Here is a 22947-nt window from a genome sequence, read left to right on the forward strand (position 1 = left end):
CTGTAATCCCAGCACTTTGGAAGGCTGAGGCAGGAGGATTATTTGAGTTCAGGAGTTTGAAATCAGCCTGATCAACATGGCAAATCCTGTCTCTACTAAAAATACAAAAAATTAGTCGGGTGTGGTGGCATACATCTGTAATTCCAGCTACTGGAGAGGCTGAGGCGGGAGAATTGCTTGAACCCAGGAAGCAGAGGTTGCAGTGAGCCAAGATCACAGCACTGCACTCTAGCCTGGGCGACAGAGCGAGGCTCCATCTCAAAAAAATAATAATAATTATAATAGCCTTCCTTATTCCATTTATTACCAGTGCTTTCCCAATCTCTGCTCATGGCCACTTTTCTTGCCATGAGGAAAAAAGGGGAATATGGGTCTTTGATTTTCTACAACCAAACATTTCCCCCCGCCACCATTTATAATAGAATTTCACTTTCACAGGTATGAAGGGGAAAACAAACAAAAAAACTAAAGGAGCACCCCAGAGATGGCAATGAAAAAGGGATCAGTTGGCAGCTGATACTCCAACTGAAGGACATAGAAGATGATTTCAGACCCACCTCTAACCCCAGTGATGACACGAGAGGCATGACACCTGTGCAGCAGATTTTACACAGATTTGGGGGGCCTTTTGTCTTCCATAAAAAGTATCACTCCCAAAATGACAAACTAGCAGATTCTTATTCTTATACAAACCATTTCTTGGAATGAAAAATTTCAAAGTTTTTTCTGAGTAAGGATTTAGATTGGCATTAAATCAGCCTCCTAAAATATTTTTTTTTTTTTTTGAAAGGCTGATTTAAGACATCTTCCACCAGTTTTCTTACTCAATTCCTTTGGCTTTTAGCTCATCTTGGACACGTTTCAGGTAAGAAGGATCAGGATAGCCGTAACTGGAGAAAGAAAAATTCCTTTAGCATTACCACAAATGGTTCTGATATGTGCAATAGATATTCAGCATTTAAGGATTTAATATAAAGTGTCGCAAACATGCACAAGTAATCCTGAAGGTGGATGACGTATCATGACTTTTACGTTTGTAAATGTCAGTCATTTAGCTAGCAAGTGAGCCTAGCTGTCTGGCCAACATCTGCCTTTCAACCTGGCTTCTACCCTGACAACTACAAAGCGTTAATGTGATGTAGCTACTACATTTCGCATCAAAGGGCAAAGGGGTTTAGAATCCAAGATGAATGGTAAATACGTTGATTTAATTTGAGGCTTCATGTCTGTGTTAATTCTTAAAATTTTTCAGTTTATGGCAAGTAGTGACTCTCATAAAGATACAATAATATACTGTGTTTCATGGGGCATTGTAATCACATGCTAGTAGGATTTTCAAATTTAAGGTTTTGAAAAAGTCTCAGGGTACATATTTTCTTTAGTACCAAGGATTTGAGGAATACTATTTGGGTTTCATAAAGAACAATTGGATTTCCTGTAACACGGTTTCTACTAATAGTCTCCTCAAAACTTAGACTTTTTCCTAGAATATTATTACCAAGTGATTTCCGGTTCTCTGTGGACTGGTGGAGGAACAGGGGAAAAAGAAAGGTGACCTTAAAAGAAAGCAAAGTAACATTCCTAGGATCTAGTCTTCAAATAGACATGAAGCCTCAAATTAAATCAGCATATATACTATTCATCTTGGATTTAAAAACCTCCTGCCCTTTGGAGCAAAATTTAAATAACTCCATAATACTTTATAGTTGGCAGGGTGGAAATTGATGGGGACCAATCTTTCTGTCTTTGAAATGTCATCCCCGATTAGCATCTCTCAAAATACTTTACTATACCCAATACCGCTGCTATAGGTTCTCCTTATATCCACATTCAAAAATTGTCATATTTCATAATCCCTATGCTCTGTTGAGCATCCATTACATCCCAAAAGGCTCTCACCTTTCTGGTCCTCCAAATTTGGATGTTTTGTGGTGAATATCATTCCAAGTGATGACATCTGAGATTCCTAATACTCGAGAGTTCCCTACTGTAAAAATCAGCTTTTGCTCAAAGGCCCTACGAAGCAGTTCCAAAACCTTCCTTCCTTCCTCATTATCAGGCAAGTATGCAATTCGATGTACTCCAGGGTAGGTCTTTCCTGGGTTTGGGTGCTCCTTCTGTGTGAAAACAAGAAAATGTCATGTGAAAATAGCACACTGTCTAAATTTTTCTGTATGTATAGATGTGTTCGTTTGTAGATAAAGCAAATCAAAAGCAAGAAAAGTATTGAAGTTTTGCTCATACTCCCAGTAACTCATATTTCTCCTCTTTCCTTGAATTCATGCTGGGAACACTTTCCACCTTCCTGACCCCCCCACCCCCCCACCCCCCAGGCCAACTCAAGATATAATCTCCACCCACCCTTTCTCTGTCTTCAGAAATAGACAAAAAGCTATTTGAGTCATCAGCAAACTCTGTGACCTTTAACTATTTCAGTCCCTTGTGTATGACCGTGGAGATAATTCCTTGGGAAATCTACTGTCTAATAGGCAATAGGACAGTCTCTTTTGCTCTAGTAATCGTAGTGTAGTGGCAAGAAACCATGGACCTCAGAAATACTTACTGTTTGTTTGCCTCCTTTCATGTTATAATTAATCTCAATGGTGCCGCAGGAATCATAACCTGGAAGTGACTCTTTTGAAACATGGACAACCATGCTGCCATCTGGCTGATTTCCTTTCTGAACACCATAGGAAGTCTGACATGTGGGACAGACTGGCTTATATTCCATGGCTTTGTTGATACAAGGAGTGCAGAATTCATGCTTGCACTTTGGTAGCACTTTTTTGTTACTAATGGTGTCCATACAGATGACACAGACGTCCTTTTCCTTCTTGTCCACTTCTAAGGCCTCAGAACTCACAGAGCCCTTGAGTGGCAGAGAAGCTGCTTTGGAATCATCACTATCAATGTCCATCGGTGTTTCAGGATCCTCATTCAATTTCTCTCCAGCCAATGAAGCTGTTCCTCCTCCTTTTAGAATATACTGCTTCACCTCTGCAAGGTGATTTGGCAAACCAATCAAAGTCATTGACTCCTTATTTAGCACAAAGTGTACATTTGGATGTCTTTTTCTAAAGTCATCAGCAAACTTGGTCTGATGTAAGTCCTTTCTCTCCTTGCCCAAAGATTTCAGTAAAAGAACTTCTCTCATCAGCTGACATGAGGCATGTTGAAAGGCATCGATGAAACTTGCATAAGCATGCACAGATAGATCTACCTGCTTGTCCTTGGGTTCAAACAGAATGCAGGTTTTCTGACCTTTCTCAAAAACCTTGATGCAAGTGTCATACCTTTTTTCGATCTCTGATACCTCCCGTAGTAATTCAGCTTCTAAAAGCTTATAGCGAGCACTATCAACTTCAATTCCGTTCGTCATCCAACTGGCAGTCAATAGTTTCACAGGTGCCTTGACAAGAGCTTCAGAGATTTTTTGTTTGGCAGCTGAAATGTCATCTTGGGTCCCAAGGAGAGTTAATTCTCTTCCTTTCTCCTTTATAAGGAGCTTTGTAAACAGGTGATTCAATTTCTGTTTGATTTGATTTGCCTGCTTACTGTCTGCTAAAGAGACACATTCTTGCTTCAGAGGTTCTGTATTCTTCTGAAATTCACTAGCAAAAGACTCACGAGCTGCTTCTAGGTCATCTGATTGATCTGTGGTGAAATCTAAACAGACCATATTTGGAGAACTCTCCTGGATTTTAATGTTTACACCAAATTTTATCTTTATTGAGTTGATTTTATCAGGGCAGATAAATTTGAAGTATTCAAAGTAAGGCAAGGGAACTTCAAAACAGTTGCTTTTTTCTTCTGCCTTGGTTTTTGGTTCAGAAGGAGAAATGCAGCTGTCCCTGTCCTGCTGACTGAGTGGCTTCCTCTCTGTCGCTGAAGGGGAAAATTCCTGTTTCCGCTCACTTTCCAGGAATTGCTCACTCAAAAATTGATGTATTTTTTCAATGTCTTGGAAGTCACCATACACCTTCTCAATTCCATTAGGACCTTCCATTTTTTTGACATTAGGGCACAGTGTGGTTATGTATGCCCTCTGCTCTTTGGAGAACAGGTTACAGTTCAGGTCAGCTGTTACAGTAAGAAAGATCTGAAATTTTAAAAAGAACAGGAACAAATAAAACCTCTCAGCATGCAGGCCTACAGTCTTTTCTTCAGGAGAATGCCTAGAGACTAGAGAAACAACCACTACATCTTCCCTAAGCAGGGGGTGACTTCTTTCAAATCCATTTTATTTATTTATTTATTTTTACTTTTTGAGTTTCGCTCGTGTTGCCCCAGCTGGAGTGCAATGGCGTGATCTCAGCTCACTGCAACCTCCACCTCCTGGGTTTAAGCGATTCTCCTGCCTCGGCTTCCTGTGTAGCTGGGATTACAGGCATGCACCACCACGCCTGTCTAATTTTTGTATTTTTAGTAGAGACGGGTTTTCTCCATGTTGGTCAGGCTGTTCTCGAACTCCCAACCTCAGGTGATCCACCCTCCTCGGCCTCCCAAAGTGCTGAGGTTACAGGTGTGAGCCACTGCGTCCAGCCTCAAATCCTTTTTAGAGGATGCAGCATGCTACATTCCAGAGGTTCTAAGCCCTGTCTGGATATAAGAATCACCTGGCGAGTTCGGGGAAAAACAAAACAGCCAAAGCCCAAGTGCATCCCCAGAGATTCTGATGTTAACTGTCTGCAGCGGGGCCTGGGCATGAGCATTTCTAAAAGCTCTATGGCCAAGATATCTGTGTTCTACAACTTCCACTATCTGTTTGATCTTGGGAACAGCAGTCGAGGGAAGGCACTTGTGCTCTCTGGGTAAGTTGTTGTGGCCCCAAAAAAAGTCTGTGAGCTTGGAAGGGAGCCATAAAACTGAGAAAAGGGCTTTTCCTATTACTATTTTTTCTCTTCTTCACGCCTCCTTTTTTCTTTTTTCAACTAAACACCCAACTGCATGCAAAGTTGCTGGGCCCTTCTAAACCCTGGCCTTTAGAAGCTCAAATATAAGACATGCCGGATTAAGATAAAAAGGACAGAGGCAAATTGAGTATAATATAAAAAGCAAAATTTCTAACGTTTTGTTGCCTCTTAAGGACTTGGCATGTAAGATCCTTCCTCCAGATCTTCAAAATGTTTCCTGAATCCAGCCATTTCTCACACCTCCATTAGGACAACCCAGAGTCCACGCCATTATCATCTTTCACCTGGTGCACTGCAACTCCTCCTAACTGGGCTCTAACTTTCCATTCTAGCTCCTTCCTACGTTCAGTTTTCCAACAGCAACCAGAGTGACCCTTTAGAAATATAAACCAGATCGCCCTCTCCCCTGGCTCAAAACTATCTGATGAATCCCCTAACATTTTAAATTAAAAAGCCAAAGTCCTTACCTTCAGCCCCAAAGGCCTATATGTCTTCTAGGTAACTTGCCGAGTTCCTAGCACCTCTCTCCCTTGCTCCCCGCCCTCCCTGCCACTGGCTTCTTTAAAGTTTCTGGGCCTCAGATGTTGGCTCTTGGGGCCTTTGCACCTGTGCTTCCCTATAGGACATTTCCCCCTGAGAAATCCGCTTAGGTAGAGATGTCACCTCACTTGAGGTTTTTCCAGACATCCTATTTTAAATGGTGGTTCTGTCACTTCTGTCACTTATTCTTCTTATTCGTCTTCCTAGCAGGTATGACTGGCAGACATTTCATTATATGTCTATTTGTTTACTAATATTGTCTGTTTCTCTCACTAGAAGGTGCTGTCCCTGGAAGCAGAGTCTGCCATGTTCCTGGCTGCCTCCCCAGCTCCTGTAACAGTGCCTGAAACACAGTAGGCAGTTGATATCTATTTTTGAATGAATCTTGTCATCATTCAAGTTTTAGGCCAAATGTCACCTCCTCAGTCGTCTCTGACTGCTGGTTAGAAGTAGCACCAGGCCAGCCACGGTAATTCATGACTGTAGTCCCAGCACTTTGGAAGGCCAAAGCGGGCAGATTGCTTGAGCCCAGAAGGTCAGGGATGCAGTGGGCCATGATTGTGCCACTGTATTCCAGCCTGGGTGATAAAGCGAGACTCTGTCTCAGGGGAAAAAAAAATAACACTACCCCCATCTTCCCCTTGCTCGCCCTGGCTCTGTTTCTCTCCAAATAAATAAAATGGAGATTTGTTGTTGTTTTTTTTTAATCAGAGTCGCACTGTTGCCCAGGCTATAGTGCAATGGCGCAGTGTCAGCTCTTGAACCCTCCTGGGTTCAACCAATTCTCCTGCCTCAGCCTCCCAAGTAGCTGGGACTACAGGCGTGTGCCACTACACCCAGCTAATTTTTTTTGTATTTTTAGTAGAGACAGGGTTTCACCATATTGGCCAGGATGGAATAAAATGGTTTTATTTACTTTATTTACTTGCCTATTGTCTTTCTGTGCATGCCCTGGCCCCATAATATAAGCTACCTGAGAGCAGGGATCTTGTCTGTTGTCTTAATCTCTGTGTCCAGTGCCTAAAACAATGCCTGGCTCCCATGTATGTGCCCATGTGGGTGTTGGGCCAATAACACATGAGGCTGGTGACTGGAGAGGAAGCGCAGGGACAGTCAGCTCCTTCTTTCAATACTCACCTTTTGGAGACAGGAATCCACAGCATTAGGAATCTGTCCATCATTTTGATGTGTATCAACAGACAGTGTTTCTGCTTGTGACTGTGGCAGCGAAGAAATTTGGGGTCTTGTGTTCTTCTTTATTGAGTTTTCAGTGGGTACCAGCAAAATGGGCATAGGTTTGTCATCAACGAGCATTTGGTGCGCTCCTTTTTTCAACACTCTCTCCTTAGCTTCAGCAGAGACATTAAATACACACATATACACACACAAAAATTGGAGAGATGTCAAGTAATCCTCTCATTCCTGTGTCTGTATCCTGCCCCAGCACCTCCCAGTAAGGCTGCTACCTGCATCCTGGAGTGGTGGGTTGGCAATGGAGGAAGTGGGGGAACTATTCAGAGCTCTAAAGTGTGGCGATTAAGCTTGGCTTAATGACAATGGAACATTGTCCACTCATTAAATGTCATGTTTCTGAAACTGTCTCCAGTCTCTCCTTTACTCCTTCTCTCCCTCCCTCCCTTCCTTTCCTTCTTTCCTTCCTTCCTTCCTGAGATGGAGTCCCACTCTGTCACCCAGGCTGGAGTGCAATGGTGTGATCTCGTCTCACTGCAACCTCTGCTTCCTGATTTCAAGCAATTCTCCTGCCTCAGCCTCCGGAGTAGCTGTGGCTACAGGTGAGCACCACCACATCCAGCTAATTTTTGTATTATGAGTAGAGACAGAGTTTTGCCATTTGGCCAGGTTGGTCTGGAACTCCTGGCCTCAGGTGATCCAGCAACCTCAGCCTCCCAAAGTGCTGGGATTACAGGCATGAGCCACCCCACCTGGCCCAGTCTCCCATTTCAATACCCATTATATAGGAAAGTGACAACAGCAGGAATCAAGAGTGCAGACTCCCAATTTTATAAGTACATATGTGTTTGCTGACATTCATAAAAAAGGGCAAGAAGGAAATATGCCAAATGGTCACACTGTTTATCTCCTGGTTTCTTTCTTTCTTTTTTTTTATTCTTTTCCCTGTTCTATAGTGAGCATATATCACTTTTGTAATCCTCAAAAATACAAAATGGAACATCCTTTTGTTCATGGATGGAACAATGGGACCCATTATTTAAAACATAAAAGTGGAATCCCTGGCAAGTACTAGAGCCCCCCAAGAAATATGAAATAAAATAAAAGTGGAATCCCTGAATGACAAGGACAGCGGCTGGCAGGCATCTGGGGGAAGGAAGACGACAGCTGAGAAGTTAGGTTGAGGATATGGAAACCATCCACACTAAGGCGTGTTCAGCCAGACCCGCACCGGGCATATGTGAGGCCCTATCCTCCACCGAGCGTCCACAGTCTCAGTGAGTCTCTGGGCAGCAGGGCCCGTCCCTGTCCCCCACCGCACAGTGCCACCATACTTTCTCCCGCCCTCTCCCCTAGATCAGCTTGAACTGGGCCCGCCCGGAGACCCGGGCCTGGCCCCCAGGGACGGCTTTCGCAGCCCGGCCGCCCGCAGCTCACCTGCCCTTTCACTGAACTCCACCTGGAAGGTGCCCGGGGCGGCGTGTTCCCGGGGCCGAACGCTGCACTCCCCGCCGCCCGACTGCCGCTGGCTCTGGAAGTAGCTCTCCAGCTTCCTTCGTACCCGGGCGCCGGAGTCGGACACCCGCACGAGGAGCGGGGACGGCGGGCGCGGGTTGAAGGCCATGGCTCTGCACGTCGGGAGGGCGCGGGGGCTCCCGGACGCAGCTGGGCCCCGACTGAGGTAAAGGCGCCGCCCGCCCCGCCGACTGGACGCAAAGTTTCAGTTTCGCTTCCCTGGAGGTCCCTCCCTGTTCCCGGCAGAGCCGCTTCCCCCTCCTCCCTGTGCAGTCCGCGCCTAGCGAGCCTTCTGCCAGGTAAGTGGGTCCGGTGCCCCTGGGCCCTCGGGGTCCCCTCTCCTGCAGGCTCGGGGGCGGGGTGGGGGGAAGGAAGCGCAGACCAGGGTCCCGGGGCCAGGCCTGCCTTGTGAGTAGACTATGCAAAGAAAGTTCCTCCTGTGTTTCTCTTTGTAACTCTTACTGCTGTTATCACTGTTACTTGACGCTGAAAAGTAATTCACATTCTGAATCCATGTTAAACTTACCCATTTTTGAAAATTTAAATGTGTTAATATGGTAATTGTGATTTGTGAACTATTCCTTCCCTCCAGCTCTACCCTTTAGACGGGCTTCTTGGGGGCTTTTCTCCTCCGTTGCTTGATTTAACCAACAGCACTGAATTGTTTCTTGCTGCCCAAAGAGCAGAGCAAGGCCCTGATGTCAAGGGCTGGTGAGGGGAGGCGGGCCTGTGAACCAAGAAGCAAAACCTCTTCAAGGTCTCCAAGAGGAAGTTTCAAGCAGAATCTTAATAAGAGTGTGGGGGTGAAAGCACCCCAGGCTCAGGGACCACTGTGGTCTGAGGCACAGAAGGGGCCTGGGGCCTAGGAGGAGAGGAGGTAGGTGAGGGGATGAGGGACAGAGGGCCTTCCTAGGTGGCCACTGTCCAACAGAAACACAATGGGAGCCGGTATGTGCATTCTAACATTTTTGCAGTCATATTTTTTAAAGGGTAAACACATAAAATTAATTTTAATTATGTTATTTAGCTTGATGTATCCAAAACTTAATCATTTCAGCATGTAATGAGATTTTTACATTCTTTTTATCATACTATGTCTTTGCAACCCAGTGTTTTTCTTATACTTACATCATATCTCGATTCAGACTGGTCACATGTAGCCTCAGTAGCTTTGTGAGGCTGATAGTACACCTTGGACAGCACAGGTTTAGATGGTGAAAGGCCTCGAAGATCAGTGAAGACGAATTGAAGGGTTGTAAGCAGGGGAAGCAAGAGAATGTCTTGCCAGATTTGCATTTTGCAAATATGGTGCTGACAAGGGTGTGGAGGACATTTACAAACAGGGATGAATGGCGGCGGACAGGCCTGAGATAAGGTTTTTGCACATGGCTGGTAAGACTGGAAATGGGTCAGTCGTTACTGTGAACAATTTGGCAGTACTATCAGAATTACAACTGCATATACTTTTTGGTTCTGGAGTTCCACTTCTAGGAATTTGTCCCATTGATAGATTAGCCCCTGTGTGAAGTGATCTGTGTACAAAGATGTTCTTTGCAGCCTTGTTTACAATAGCAAAAGATAGGGAACTTTTTGATGTCCACAAATAGGGGGACTAGCAGTTTAATAATAGTGTATCTATACAGCGGAATACAATGGGCAGTGGGAAAAATGAAGAAGCTCTCTATGTGCTAATATGAAAAGATCTCTAGGATACATTAAGTGGGAAAGATAAGATGCAGAAGTGTGTGTGTAAGCTACTACCTTTCATGTAAAAATGACTCTGGAAGAATACAGGAGAAGCACTGATTGACTCTGGACAGGGAATTTAGTGAGAGAGATAAGAGGAAACCTTTTGCACTTTCCAAATTGGAACCATCTACATGTAATACCTATTCAAACAATAAAATGTAAAATTAGGTACATTTAAATGTTTTCAAAGAGTATATTGACACACCTCAGGCAAAAGGTGCTGAGACCCTGAAGTGAAGCCGTGTCAGTGGGTGAGGAAGGCAGGGGCATATTTGAAAGTGATTTACGTGGTCAGGTCCCAGAGGTGAGTTAGATATGAAACAAAAAAGACTTGGGGAAAGTTCCTAGATTTCTGATTTGAGTGCATAAATGATATATCATGTACTGAGCTGCAGAATCCAGGAGATAAAGTATCGATTTGATGGGGGTGGGATGGAGAATTGGGGACCAGAAAATAAGAGGTGTCCTTTTGCAGGTGTTATTTGAGGGGACTGTGGGACCTCCAGGTAGAGTTGAAAAATGAGGCTCAGGAGAGCCATGGCCTAGAAATACAGATACAGGAGTCATATTTGCAGTTGGTGAGTTGAAGCCATGGGAGTGGATGAGATCAATCCTGGAGAGTAAGTAGAATGAGATGAAAAATGCCTTAGATAGAATCCTGGATCAAACAATTAAGGGGTAGCTGGTGGAAGTGAACTCAAGGTAAAGGCCTGTAAAGGTAAAGTGAAGGGTAATAAAAGAACCAAGGGAAGATGGCATAGGAGAAGCCAAGAAAGCAGAATTTCAGGAATGAAAGAGTGAGATACTATAGAAAGTGGTTCAGTAAAGATGGACAGAAGATAGTCCACTGGCGTTAACTACATGGGGGATTCTGCTGAGCAGTTTCTCTCTGTTTTCTTGAGATAGGTCTCACTCCTGTTGCCCAGGCTGGAGTGCAGTGGCATGACCACAGCTCACTGCAGCCTAAACTTCCCACCAAGTGATCCTCCCACCTCGACCTCCCAAGTAGCTGGAACTGTAGGCATGTGCCAACATGCGCAGCTAACTTTTTGTATTTTTAGTAGAGATGAGGTCTTGCCATGTTGCACAGGCTGGTCTCGAACTCCTGAGCTCAAGTAATCCTTCTGCCTCTGCCTCCCAAAGTGCTGGGATTACAGGTGTGAGCCACCATGCCTGGCCACTGGCAGTTTCAAAAGAGTGCTGGGGATGAGGTAGGGAACCAGGTTATAGTAGGCTGAGTGGGCAGGCAGGCAGGAGGAGAATTCACTACTCATTCCAGAAGTTTGGCTGCTTTTGAAGAGAAGGAAACACAATAGGAAGCAGTGATGGAAAGCTGGCAAGGCTTTCGTGGTTATTGCCGTTTTTAAAATGGAAGAGATGGAATGTTTAGGACGCTATGCTCCTTGTTTGGCCATCCATAGGCCTGTAAAACCTGGCCTGATGACAGAAACAGGTGCAGCATTTAAAGCAAAAGCCCATGGTCAAAGCATGTGAAGTCATCCTTCTTTTTTGAAAACAGCAGTGCCCTCTGGAGGCAAAAAATGCATCTCGTCTTTGCATTTTAGGATCATACTAGACCTGCTGCTTTCCCTTGATGAGTAAGAACAGTATACTGTGATGCTTACCTTTCTATTGCAAAGACATTAGAAATTATTTGGAGGCCTAAAGATAGCAACAAGTGTGGGCCACTGTATCTTTATGCATTTTCATCATTACAGTTCTAAAAATTCATAATACAGTATTTAATTCCTACCTAGTATATGGAAAACCATTAAAACGTATTTTTTTCCCAGAGTTTCTAACTTTTAACCAGATTTGCCCCTATCACTAGGTCAAGGATATGTATCACAAATTCAAAATACACACCCCTCACAGGCACAAATGGAATTTCCTCTTTCTTCAAACACTCTCCAGGGTGCTTCACTCACTCATAACCCTCGGTCTTCCTCACTGTGCTGTTCTGTCTCACCACTTTGTTATCATCCTCTTTTTGTTGTTGTTGTTTTGGCGTTTGTTTTTGTTTTTGTTTTTTTGGTTTCTTTTGAGAAGGAGTTTCCCTCTTGTTGCCCAGGCTGGAGTGCAATGGTGCCATCTTGGCTCACCGCAACCTCCGCCTCCCGGGTTCAAGCATCTCTCCTGCCTCAGCCTCCTGAGTAGCTGGGATTACAGGCATGCGCCACCACACCAGGGTAATTTTTTGTATTTTTAGTAGAGACGGGGTTTATCCATGTTGGTCAGGCTGGCCTTGAACTCCTGACCTCAGGTGATCCGCCCGCCTCAGCCTCCCAAAGTGCTAGGATTACAGATGTGAGCCATCACGCCCAGCTCATCCTCTTCTAAATATGTAAAACCTTACTGCATCCTTCAAGGCTGGGCTCTAGTCTCACCTCCTCCATAAAGCTTTCCCTATTCCAGGCCATAGAACATTTTCCCTTCTCTGAACTGCCATTATGATTTCAATTGGAACCTCTCTTGGAAAGCAGAAAAGGTAAGCAGTAACAACAACAGCAAAACAGTGTGTACATGGTTATCAAGGAAATAAAGAACTGTTCAAGATCAGAAATCATGTTCAGTCCCCTGCAGTATATTCTTACCAAATTGCCTAAGATTCTGGCTAATGCTTATTGCATCTTTTCTAATTCATTCCTAGAAGTGGACCACCATATCTGGAAACTACAGTCTATGCTTTGAAGCGCAAAAGAGAATAAACACTTAAAGACTCTCCCGGGGACCTGAAGGATGGACTTTTCCACGGTAAAAAGCATAAATGTGTATACATCATGAACCTTTATCAGTATATGAATAATTATTTCTATAACAGCAATAAATCTGGGGTGTTCACTAACACCTGACATCCTCACCTGCTTTTAATAGCCCAATAAAGTTTTTCCCTTTCTCCCTTCTTGGGAAAAGGGGAATCAAGAATATGCTAATCTAATCAATAGTGTCAACTTGAGGCTGGATGATTTTTCAGAATCATTTTAATTCTCTTAGCTCATTCAGTGATTCTTCCTTTTGGGTTGGGGTAAGGAGAGTAATAGAGGATGAATGAAAATAATAGAGAAAGGTACCTCACTTGCTAAACTTGAAAATTCCACATTAAGGCTGTGCCATGACAAAGGCAATTGAAAGTGGATCCTTGCTGGTGGATGAGAGACAGAGCTGATGAGGCTCATGTCCCCAGGTCTTCTGGGGAGATGAAGAAAACCCATGAGCCTTTGGAGATTGGAGTCTATCTGAGAGTTTGGGGTCATTTTGGTCTTTGACTTTTGAGTCTTTTAAAGTATTAATCTCTAACCCTCATCTCATTCTGAATTAGAATGAGATGTACTGAGATGCATTGACAGTGGCTGGTGCCTATAATCCCAGTTACTATGGAAGCTGAAGCCAGGAAGATGGATCACTTGAAGCCAGCAGCTCAAGACCAGCCTGGGCAACACAGCAAGACTCCTCTCATCTCTAAAAAAGTAAAAACAATTAGCTGGGCATGGTGGTGCATGCCTGTAGTTCCAGCTATTCAGGAGGCTGAGGTGGGAGGATCACTTCAGCCCAGGAGTTCAAGGCTGCAGTGAGCTGTGATTGCACCACTGAACTCCACTCTGGATGACAGAGTGAGACCTTGTCTTGAAAAAAATTTAAATTAAAAAAAAAGAAATGCATTGGCCTCTAGGGAAATGGCTAGAGTCCATGTTTGCTGGCACATTTAGTATTTTAAGTGTTTGGGGCACATAGATTAAAAAAAAAAACAAACATGCTCTTCCCCCTCCCTCCCAAACCCAGTGCTTTGAGCAGGATTTCCGTTGCATTGTGTTTACTGCAGTGTATTTGTTATCAGTAAGCTGTAGTCATTCCACCTTTATTCTACTTCCATTTTTAAGAAAGCCATTCTCATTTTTCACAGGGTGCCGGAGCAGCAGCTTACAATGAAAAATCAGGTAGGATTACCTCATTCTCACTCGTATTTCAGAAAGTCCGCTCAGATCTTTCCTCAATGGAGAAAGGGGAATACAAAAGAGAATATCTCCCCCACAAGTGCTCAGGTGCATGACTGCAGACCCTTGTGGGGACCCCCGCACATGCTTCAGAGTTGGTGTGATACCAGCAGGCATTTCTTTCAGGGCCCACACCATTTCTCTCCTTTGCCCATAAATGTGAGACTCTTTTGAGGACAGTCTGCAGCTGAAATGATGTCTTAGACATCATGAAATACAATGTCCCAAAGTATATATATTTAAAAATTCACGAGTCCTCATATACATAGTTTTCCTACCATCATCAATGTATCATAGTAGCTACCACTATGGAGTACTTACTATGTGCTGAGCACAAGACTGTGCACTTTATGGGTGACCTACCATTGAAAACTCTCGGATGTCCTTGGTCTGATTATATGCCTGGTTGAGAAGAAGTATCACGAAGGGCGCTGGATGAAGGTCATCTCTCTTTGGCACATAGGAAACACAGTCTTCTCGTATAAAGTGGGATTACAACTTTTTCAAAGGAACCCTTCTCTTTTTATGTATTTATTTATTTATTTTTTATCTTCTCTTCTTTTTCAGAGACAGACACTATTGAAGAAAACTATAGTTGGCACATTCCCATTAACCATGACGACTTCAAAATTTTAAAACCTAATGAGAGTCAGCTGTGTGAAGTCCTCCAGAGTAAGTTTGGCTGTATCTCTACCCTGGTCTCTCCAGTTCAGGAACTCAACAATAAATCTCTGCAAGTGTTCAAAAAAATGCTGACTCCTGGGCTAGAGTTATCGGTCTGGAAAGATGACCTCACCAGACATGCTGTCGATGCTGTGGTGAATGCAGCCAATGAAGATCTTCAACATGGAGGAGGCCTGGCCCTGGCCCTGGTGACAGCTGGTGGACTTGAAATCCAAGAAGAGAGCAAAGAGTTCGTTGCCAAACATGGTAAAGTACGAACTGGTGAGATAGCTGTCACAAGAGCGGGGAGGCTTCCCTGCAAAGAGATCATCCATGCTGTTGGCCCTCGGTGGACGTTATGGAATACACAGGGATGTATTGAAAAGCTGAGGAAGGCCATTGAAAATATTCTGAATTATGTCATCTACAGAAATACTCACATTAAGACAGTAGCAATTCCAGCCCTGAGCTCTGGGATTTTTCAGTTCCCTCTGAATTTGTGTACGAAGATTATTGTAGAGACTATCCAGGTTAATTTGCAAGGGATGCTGATGATGAGTAATTTGAAAGAAATTCACCTGGTGAGCAATGAGGACCCTACTGTTGCTGCCTTTAAAGCTGCTTCAGAACACATCTTAGGGAGGAGTGAGCTGGGACAAGAAACCACTCCTTCTTTCAATACAATGGTTGTGAACAACCTCACCCTCCAGATTGTCCTGGGCCACATTGAACAGCAGACGGTAAGACTTTGTTTCTGTTCTCTTGCACTGGCACAGGTGATCCCTAAAATTAAATAATTTTTGAATATACACAATGCAACACCATGTAGAAACCATCTTGTTAGGGTTAAGAATATGAGCCAGGTGTAGTGGTACATGCCTATAATACAGCTGCTATTTGAGCCCAGGAGTTGAAGGCCAGCCTGGGCAACATAGCCAGACCCCATCTCTTTAAAAAATTTTAATTTAAGTTTTTTTAAAAAATGCTGATTATGGTAGCTCATGCCTGTAATACCAGCACTTGGGGATGCCAAGGCAGACATATCACTTGAGGTCATGCATTAGAGACCAGCCTGAGGAACACAGCAAGACCATGTCTCTCAAAAAAAATATATATATACATATATATATATATATATATATATATATATATATATATATATATATATCAGGGCATGGTGATACACATCTGTAGTCCCAGCTACTTTGGGAGGCTAAGGTGGGAGGATCACTTGAGTCCATGAGTTCAAATCTGCAGTGATTCCTGCCAGGGCAACAGAGTAAGACTTTGACTTTGTCTCTTAAAAAAAAAAAAGAATAAACATAGCATTCAGGACTAGGCCATCTGGATTTGAATACCAGCCTTGCTGTTTATTAAGTGGGCAACCCAAAGCAAGTTACTTTGTCTTTTGGTCTTCAGTTTCCTCATTTGTACAACGAGGATAATTATAGTGCTTATGTCTTAAAGCTGCAATCAATACACATAAAATGCTTCGAGTAGTGCTTGGTATGTAGTATTTATCATTATTATTGCCATTGCTATTACCTTAGGCATCATGAGGAATTAGAACAATCATTGATCCCAAGGAGCCTAAAATCAATTATATTCTTTATTGTAAAAATATTCTTTATTTAAAAAATCCCTGTGGGGAGGAAAATCATCTCAACATTTCTGAAGCAACCTATCAATAGTAAACAAAAATAATACTTAAGAGTATGTAAATTTATGACAAGAGTGGACTGCAGTGGACCGAGAAAGATTGCTTCAGAAGGTATGAGTTTTGAATCTGATCTCAAGTTTTGATGGGTATGATTGACAGGAGGGGAAGCTTTCTGGGTGGTCAGAGTGACTTGATCAGAGAGATACAGAGGAATTGACAGAAAATACTGGGCTTGATTGGAGTCAGGAGACACAGGTGGAGCTCTAAGTCATAGTCTGTGTGTTTATACCCAGAATATAACTCTGCCAGGGGCTGTGGAGAATACAAGGTGCAACTAAGCATTTAGCTGGGGTCACTCAGCACAAAGGCAAGGATGCTGGGAGGGATGGGGAAGGAATCAGGTTAGCAGTGAACCCAGGTATTTCTGAGTTAGTGCAGCTCCCCTGCTAGACAGAGTAATTTGAAGATGGAGATCTTGGCTTATTCATCCCTATAGCCCCAAGGCCTGTTCTGGGCATACATCTATGTGTTCAGCAAATTAATGATGAATAAATGGAGCGGGCAGAAGGGAGAAGGCACCACAACAGAGGGAGAGAACGAATATAAGGCTATATTCTTTTCTTTTCTTCTGGATCAGTGATGTCGCACTTAAGACTCCTGTGGCCACAATCAAATAGACTTAGACACTGGAGGAAAAAAAAACAACACTTATTGCCTATAAGACAATTAGAGAGAAGACTGAGGGGAGTTCATGAAATGAAATACTTGGGAAGTCATTAACACGCAAATTCAAAATTAAAATGGAAGCATCCTAGTTGAGTAACGTATCCCTTTAACTGAACTTTTAATATATATTTATTGCCAGCAACATTAGGAACATTACAATTTTTAATGGCTGTCAGTGCCCCAAACTGCAGATTACAACTGTGCTTTCAAAGTGAAGGATTCATTAACATCAGTGAAGAAGTACCTGAGTTACCCTGAAAGGGAGCCAAAGTCAATAGAATGATTAGGGGAATTTTGGCATGGGGGAAGGAAGGTCCCTATAGTTTTTAGCATAGCTCTGAGGGTTAACTAGGAGATGATATTATCTAAAGGTTAACTAGGGTTAACTAGGAGATGATATTATCTAAAATATAGCTCATGTATATATACAGTCTATTTCTGAAGAGAGAGATGAAGAACTTTGTTGCCCATAGGATGGGTGGGCGAGTAGGGGGTCTTGGGGACCTGACCAAGAAGGAGGCCTACTTTTCATTGAAGACCTTTTAGTCTCATTTGGAGTTTCTTTAACCATGTTAAGTTTCTTATGCCTTAAGCCATAAAAACATTAGAAGGTGGAAATTTTCCAAGAAATTTTATTTCCTCTCTATTGAAAAGAGACAAAACAAAAACCCACACTGAAATAGCAAAAAGTCATGGTGGTGGGGCAGAGAAAAAACCATTTATCAACAGAGCTTAAAACAAATCACAGGAAATACTCAGAATTTAAACATCTGGGAAGTGTAATCCAGCAAGGTGCAAACAGATGTTTGCAATGGAAATTATATCATCCATATATTTACGTAATTTCTGAATAGGACCAACAGCTACATTCTGGCAGCCAAATAATCGCTCTTTAGAAATATGAGTTTCTATTCATTATTAAATGAATTTTTTTAGAATTTAGAATCTTCAAAGAGTATTTTGCAAAGCTCTTCAGGGAAGTAAAGATGTAAATTAGTCATTTAAGAAGAAGGAATTTAACAATGAATCCTATCCTTTCTTCCCTTTTCAGGCAGAAGTAATTGTTAATTCTGTAAACCCACATGATATTACAACTGGACCTGTGGCAAAGTCAATTCTACGACAAGCAGGAGTTGAAATGCAATTGGAGTTTCTTGACAGAAAGGCTAAACAGTTTCCACAGTTGCAGTTGGTACTGGTCACAAGAGGATTTAAGTTGTCCTGTCGCTATGTATACCATGTACTGTGGCATTCAGAATTTCCTAAAGATTTTGTAAGTTTAAAATAAATGTGTCTTTACATAGCTCCATAGTCTATACAGTCTTTTTTTTTTTTTTTTACAAATTTCCATCATTTCATTACATTCATGAAATATTTTGTCAAGTGGTATAGTTACCATTTTTTTTAGCAAACCTGTGAATACCTGAAATACTGAACAAGTACAGTAGCCACATGTTATCTTAAGAAGGTTGATTTAGGTCTGGTGCAGTGGCTCACACCTATGAGTCCAGCACTTTGGGAGGCCAAGGTGGGAGAATCACTTGAGCCCAGTAGTTTGAGACCAGCCTGGACAACATAGCAAGACCCTCACCTCTACCAAAAAAAAAAAAAAAATTAGCCAGGTGTGTTGGTGCATGCCTGTAGTCCCAGCTACTCAAGAGGCTGAGGTAGGAGGATCACTTGAGTCCAGGAGATTGAGTCTGCAGTAAGCTGTGATCACACCACTGCTTTCTAGCCCAGGTGACAGACTGTCTCAAGAAACAAACCAAACAACAAAGAAGTTTAATTTAAAATGTTATTTAACCTATATCTAAATTTTAAGTAGATGTACTACAGATAGACACTGAAACTAATACTCCTTCAGTCTGAATAAACGCTGGTTCACACCAACATACCCAGTGACCTTGTAGGCCTTTTCCTAAGTAGGCAAGGGTTTCAGCCTCTCATGTCCCTGATGTGTTATATACCCAGCTGGGGTTTCCACTCCAGCATCATTCCAATCAAATCTATTACCTGGGGTCTCTTTCCACCCGTGTTTGCAGTGGAGCCTGGCTCTCTAGCCCACTCTCCACTGAGGAACGTAAAATACAAGCATCAAACAATAAGAGCAACCCACTCAGAGGGTGAAAAGAGGGAAATTAATCCCCTACTCTGCCTTTATCTTTTTTCTTCACCATTTCTGGTTCTGTCTTAACTCAAAAGCTCTCTAATCCCAAATTGGTCCTCTAGTCTCCCTGTATCCCTCAGTTTTCCGAAGTCCTTCCATGGCCAACATTCTTGTATTAGTTTTGATGTTAACAGTTGGTAGAAGTTTAAATCTGCCAAAAATATTGGCATTTCTCCAAGAGAAAGTACATGATAGATCTTAATGACATTGAATAAGTGCTATTTTCTTATTTTAATCTCCATCTCCTTTATGAAACTTCAAGAGCTCTTTATGTTGACTTGGAAGGGGCAGGTGAGTGGGGTAAAATGATGGTTGGCTCTCTGATCTGGGGAGATGGGCAAGGGTACAAAAACTGGGAGAAATTCTGCCCATGTGTCCTGAATAGCACAACATGGGCCACTCTATTGCTTCAGTTTCTCACCATTTAACCTTTTAGCTGTAGTGGCTCCCTGTGGAATGGGATCTTTCCTGTCACCTGAGGAGGCAGGGACACGAACCCTGAGGGAGAGTGGAGGTGGGCATTGTAAAATATGGGCAGGATCAAGGGGTAAGTGGAATCTTGTTCTTGACTCAAATGGTGATCTTAAATTTGTGTTTTCCTACAGACCTTAAGACATGCAGTGAAGACATGTTTGGAAAAATGCGTTGAGCAAAATATAACATCCATTTCCTTTCCTGCCCTTGGGACTGGAAACATGGAAATAAAGAAGGAAACAGCAGCAGAGATTTTATTTGATGAAGTTTTAACATTTGCCAAAGACCACTTAAAACACCAGTTAACTGTAAAGTTTGTGATCTTACCAACAGAATTAGAGATATGTAAGGTAAGTTAATGTCTTAGAAATGTCCTACGGTTCATTTTCATTCATTCAACCACATCTGTTTAATATCTACAGTGTAAGACACAGGGCTAGGTGCTGTACAGTCTGGTGGTGTTCTAGCTTGATGAAGTTTAATTTTTATAGATTGTCTACCTCTGACCTAGTAAAACATGTCATTATAGAAGCCATGTTTACCCCACTACCTAGTTTCTGTCTTTTTCTTTATTGGTACCTATTCTTCCCTCTGCTCCTTAAAGGTAAGAAACCGGCCAGGCACAGTGGCTCATGCCTGTAATCCCAGCATTTTGGGAGGCTGAGGCAGGTGGATCATGAGGTCAGGTGTTCAAGATCAGCCTGGCCAAGATGGTGAAACCCCATCTCTACTAAAAATACAAAAATTAGCTGGGCGTGGTGGCAGACACCTGTAATCCCAGCTACTCCGGAGGCTGAGGCAGAGGCAGAGAATTGCTTGAACCTAGGAGGTGGAGGCTGTGGTGACCCAAGATCGTGCCACTGTACTCCAGCCTAGGCAACAGTACGAGACTGTCTCAAAAAAAAAAAAGAAAAGGTAAGCAACCTTCTAGTTTCAGTGTGGGGTTCTCTGCTCCTCTCTCATCTCTCTCCCTTCAAGAACACAACTATTCTTACAACTTCTGTAAAGTCCTGTCTTCTTAGCCAACCCTCTCTCATTTCCACTTGGATCTCTGATCATTCATCTCAAATCCAGTATATTTAAGACAAATTATCTGTCTTCTCTCCTCCCCCCTCTTTTTTTTTTAAAACAGATGAGGTCTTGCTTGTTGCCCAGGCTGGAGTGCAGTGCACAATCATAACTCATTGTAGCCTTGAACTCCTGGGCTCAAATGATCCTCCCATACCAGCCTCTTGAGTAGCAGGCACTACAGGCACATGCTACCATGCCTGGCTAATTTTTAAATTTTTTTGTAGAAAAGCAGTCTCACTATGTTACCCAGTCTGGCGTCCTGAGTTCCTGGGCTCAACTGATCTTTCCACCTCAGCTCCCAAAGCTCTGGGATAGTAGGTGTGAGCCACTATGCCTAGTCTGTCTTCTCCTTTTCAGTAAATCAATTTTCCCTCTAAAACCCCCATCAGTCTCAGCTTTGCCTCTTACTGGCTATATGACCATGGGCAAGTTAATTTACTTATCTATGCCTCAGTTTACTCATCCTTAAAAGAGGGATACTAATTACTGTCTTTTGGAGCTGTTGTGAAGATGAAATGAGTTAATACATGTAAAACACTTAGAACAGTACCTAGCACAGAGTAGACGGTTAGCTATTATTACATCAACTGTAATGAGCTATAGTTCACTGAGCGCTGCATTATTACTAAATTCAGTAAATTGTTTTTCTTTTCTTTCCAATTTCTTTTCTTTTCTTTGTTTTTTTTTCAAGATGGAGTCTGGCTCTGTTGCCAGGCTGGAGTGCAGTGGCACAATCTCGGCTCGCTGCAACCTCCGCCTTCTGGGTTCATACAATTCTCCTTCCTCAGTCTCCCGAGTCACTGGGACTACAGACACATGCCACCACGCCCAGCTAATTTTTGTATTTTTAGTAGAGACAGGGTTTCACTATCTTTGCCATGATGATTTCAATCTCTTGACCTTGTCATCTGCCCACCTCAGCCTTCCAAAGTGCTGGGATTACAGGCGTGAGCCACCGCACCCAGCCTCTTTCCAATTTCTTTAACAGCAGCGGTGTGCCTGGCTAGTTTTGCCATGTCTCCACTACTGCCCTCTGATTCAACCCATTCTTTTTTAGCTCATCTGTAGATGACCTTGGAAGGAAATCAGCTGTGGTCTAACACGTTTGGGGACCATATGTTGGAGGGAAGTGTGTCTTATGCATCTGAGTGCACTTCATCTCAGCTTTTTGTATGGGTGGACAGATCAAGCTGAGTTTCTAACATGTGAATAAACCATGATATATTCCACATAATTAGTATATATTGTGGTGCTGTTCTGCATTTAAAGTACCTACCATCTCTGCTTTATTCTCACTTAGCTGGCATTTTCGAGAAATATTTTAATGATGTTAGGAAAGAATAAAAAGGAAAGGAAATTAGATACAGCAACCTAAAATAGGTTTTCAAGATACAGGTTTCTGATTCTGCCAGTAGCAAAATCCAAGTTTTAGTGAGACTTTCCGGCACATGTCTGGATTTTGGATATAAAGGGCCTTGCTTGGTGCCTGGCAGAGAGTGGCTGCAAACATGACTGCTCATATTCCCACCTTCTGGCCTGTTCTATGTGCATGGTTGCCATTTTCTCCCTCCCTATAAGGAAATCAATTTATACTTGTTCCAGCTTGCTCTTTCTTGGAGCAAGTGTAAAGGTTCTTATTCCTTCTGCTGCCCAATTAGACACAGGAGATTCATAACATTTGCTGATTTCTGTGGCTGCTTTCAAGCTGTTGATACAATATCACTGAAAGCAGAGTTGGAAGAGATGTTCACAGCAGGCTTTCTTGAGTCATTGTATGCCAGCTCCAGTGTCCCACTGTGTCTCACCCACAGCTAACTGGTGAGATGGTGCTGCATGACCCAAGGAAATAGCTCACTTTCTGATAAAATGAGTCATCCTGTCCTTCAAATGAAGTTCATCAGTCTCCCCCATACAGAGGATTATCTCTAAGCCCAGATAGGTGCTCTGATCACATCCCTGAACTATTTCTTTTTTTAATTTTCTTTTTTTTTTTTTTTTTTTTGACACAGGATGTTGCTCTGTTGCCCAGGCTGGAGTGCAGTGGTACGATCATAACTCCCTGCAGCCTCAACCTCCCAGCCTCAAGTGATTCTTCCGCCTCAGCCTCCTGAGTAGCTGGGACTACAGGCATGTGCCACCATGCCTGGCTAATACTTTTATTTTTCATGGAAGTGGGGTCTCACTATGTTGCCCAGGCTAGTTTCAAATCCTGGACTCAAGCTATGCTCCCACCTCAGCCTCCCAAAGTTCTGGGATTACACGCATGAGCCACTGTGCCCAGCCCCT

The 22947-nt window shown here is 42.9% G+C and overlaps 2 protein-coding genes across 5 annotated transcripts in view; one reads left to right on the top strand and one right to left on the bottom strand.

The window, feature by feature from the left end:
- Nucleotides 1-357: 357 nt before the first annotated feature.
- On the bottom strand, nt 358-8376 carry DTX3L (deltex E3 ubiquitin ligase 3L). The gene is made up of 5 exons (XM_032267704.1): nt 8082-8376; nt 6591-6802; nt 2564-4099; nt 1900-2117; nt 358-890 (listed from the first exon to the last, which is right to left on the bottom strand). Exons 1-5 carry the CDS (start codon nt 8266-8268, stop codon nt 821-823), a joined length of 2223 nt encoding a protein of 740 aa, XP_032123595.1. The 5' UTR covers nt 8269-8376; the 3' UTR covers nt 358-820.
- The window catches only part of PARP9 (poly(ADP-ribose) polymerase family member 9), a 33686-nt gene continuing 19109 nt past the window's right edge, over nt 8371-22947 (top strand). Inside the window, exons 1-6 of one of the 4 annotated variants that reach the window (XM_032267701.1) lie at nt 8371-8458; nt 12559-12662; nt 13810-13843; nt 14468-15303; nt 18001-18222; nt 19722-19940. In XM_032267701.1, the coding sequence (XP_032123592.1) occupies nt 12648-12662; nt 13810-13843; nt 14468-15303; nt 18001-18222; nt 19722-19940 (1326 nt within the window). In that variant the 5' untranslated portion in view covers nt 8371-8458; nt 12559-12647. Of the gene's footprint in view, nt 8590-9014; nt 9037-12558; nt 12663-13227; nt 13376-13809; nt 13844-14467; nt 15304-18000; nt 18223-19721; nt 19941-22947 lie in introns of those variants that run through there. The other 3 variants (XM_032267703.1, XM_032267702.1, XM_032267700.1) reach the window with 3 other exon arrangements.

This window comes from Sapajus apella, unplaced genomic scaffold, assembly GCF_009761245.1.
Source record: "Sapajus apella isolate SASKATOON/1434 unplaced genomic scaffold, GSC_monkey_1.0 scaffold171, whole genome shotgun sequence".
Lineage (NCBI taxonomy): Eukaryota > Metazoa > Chordata > Mammalia > Primates > Cebidae > Sapajus > Sapajus apella.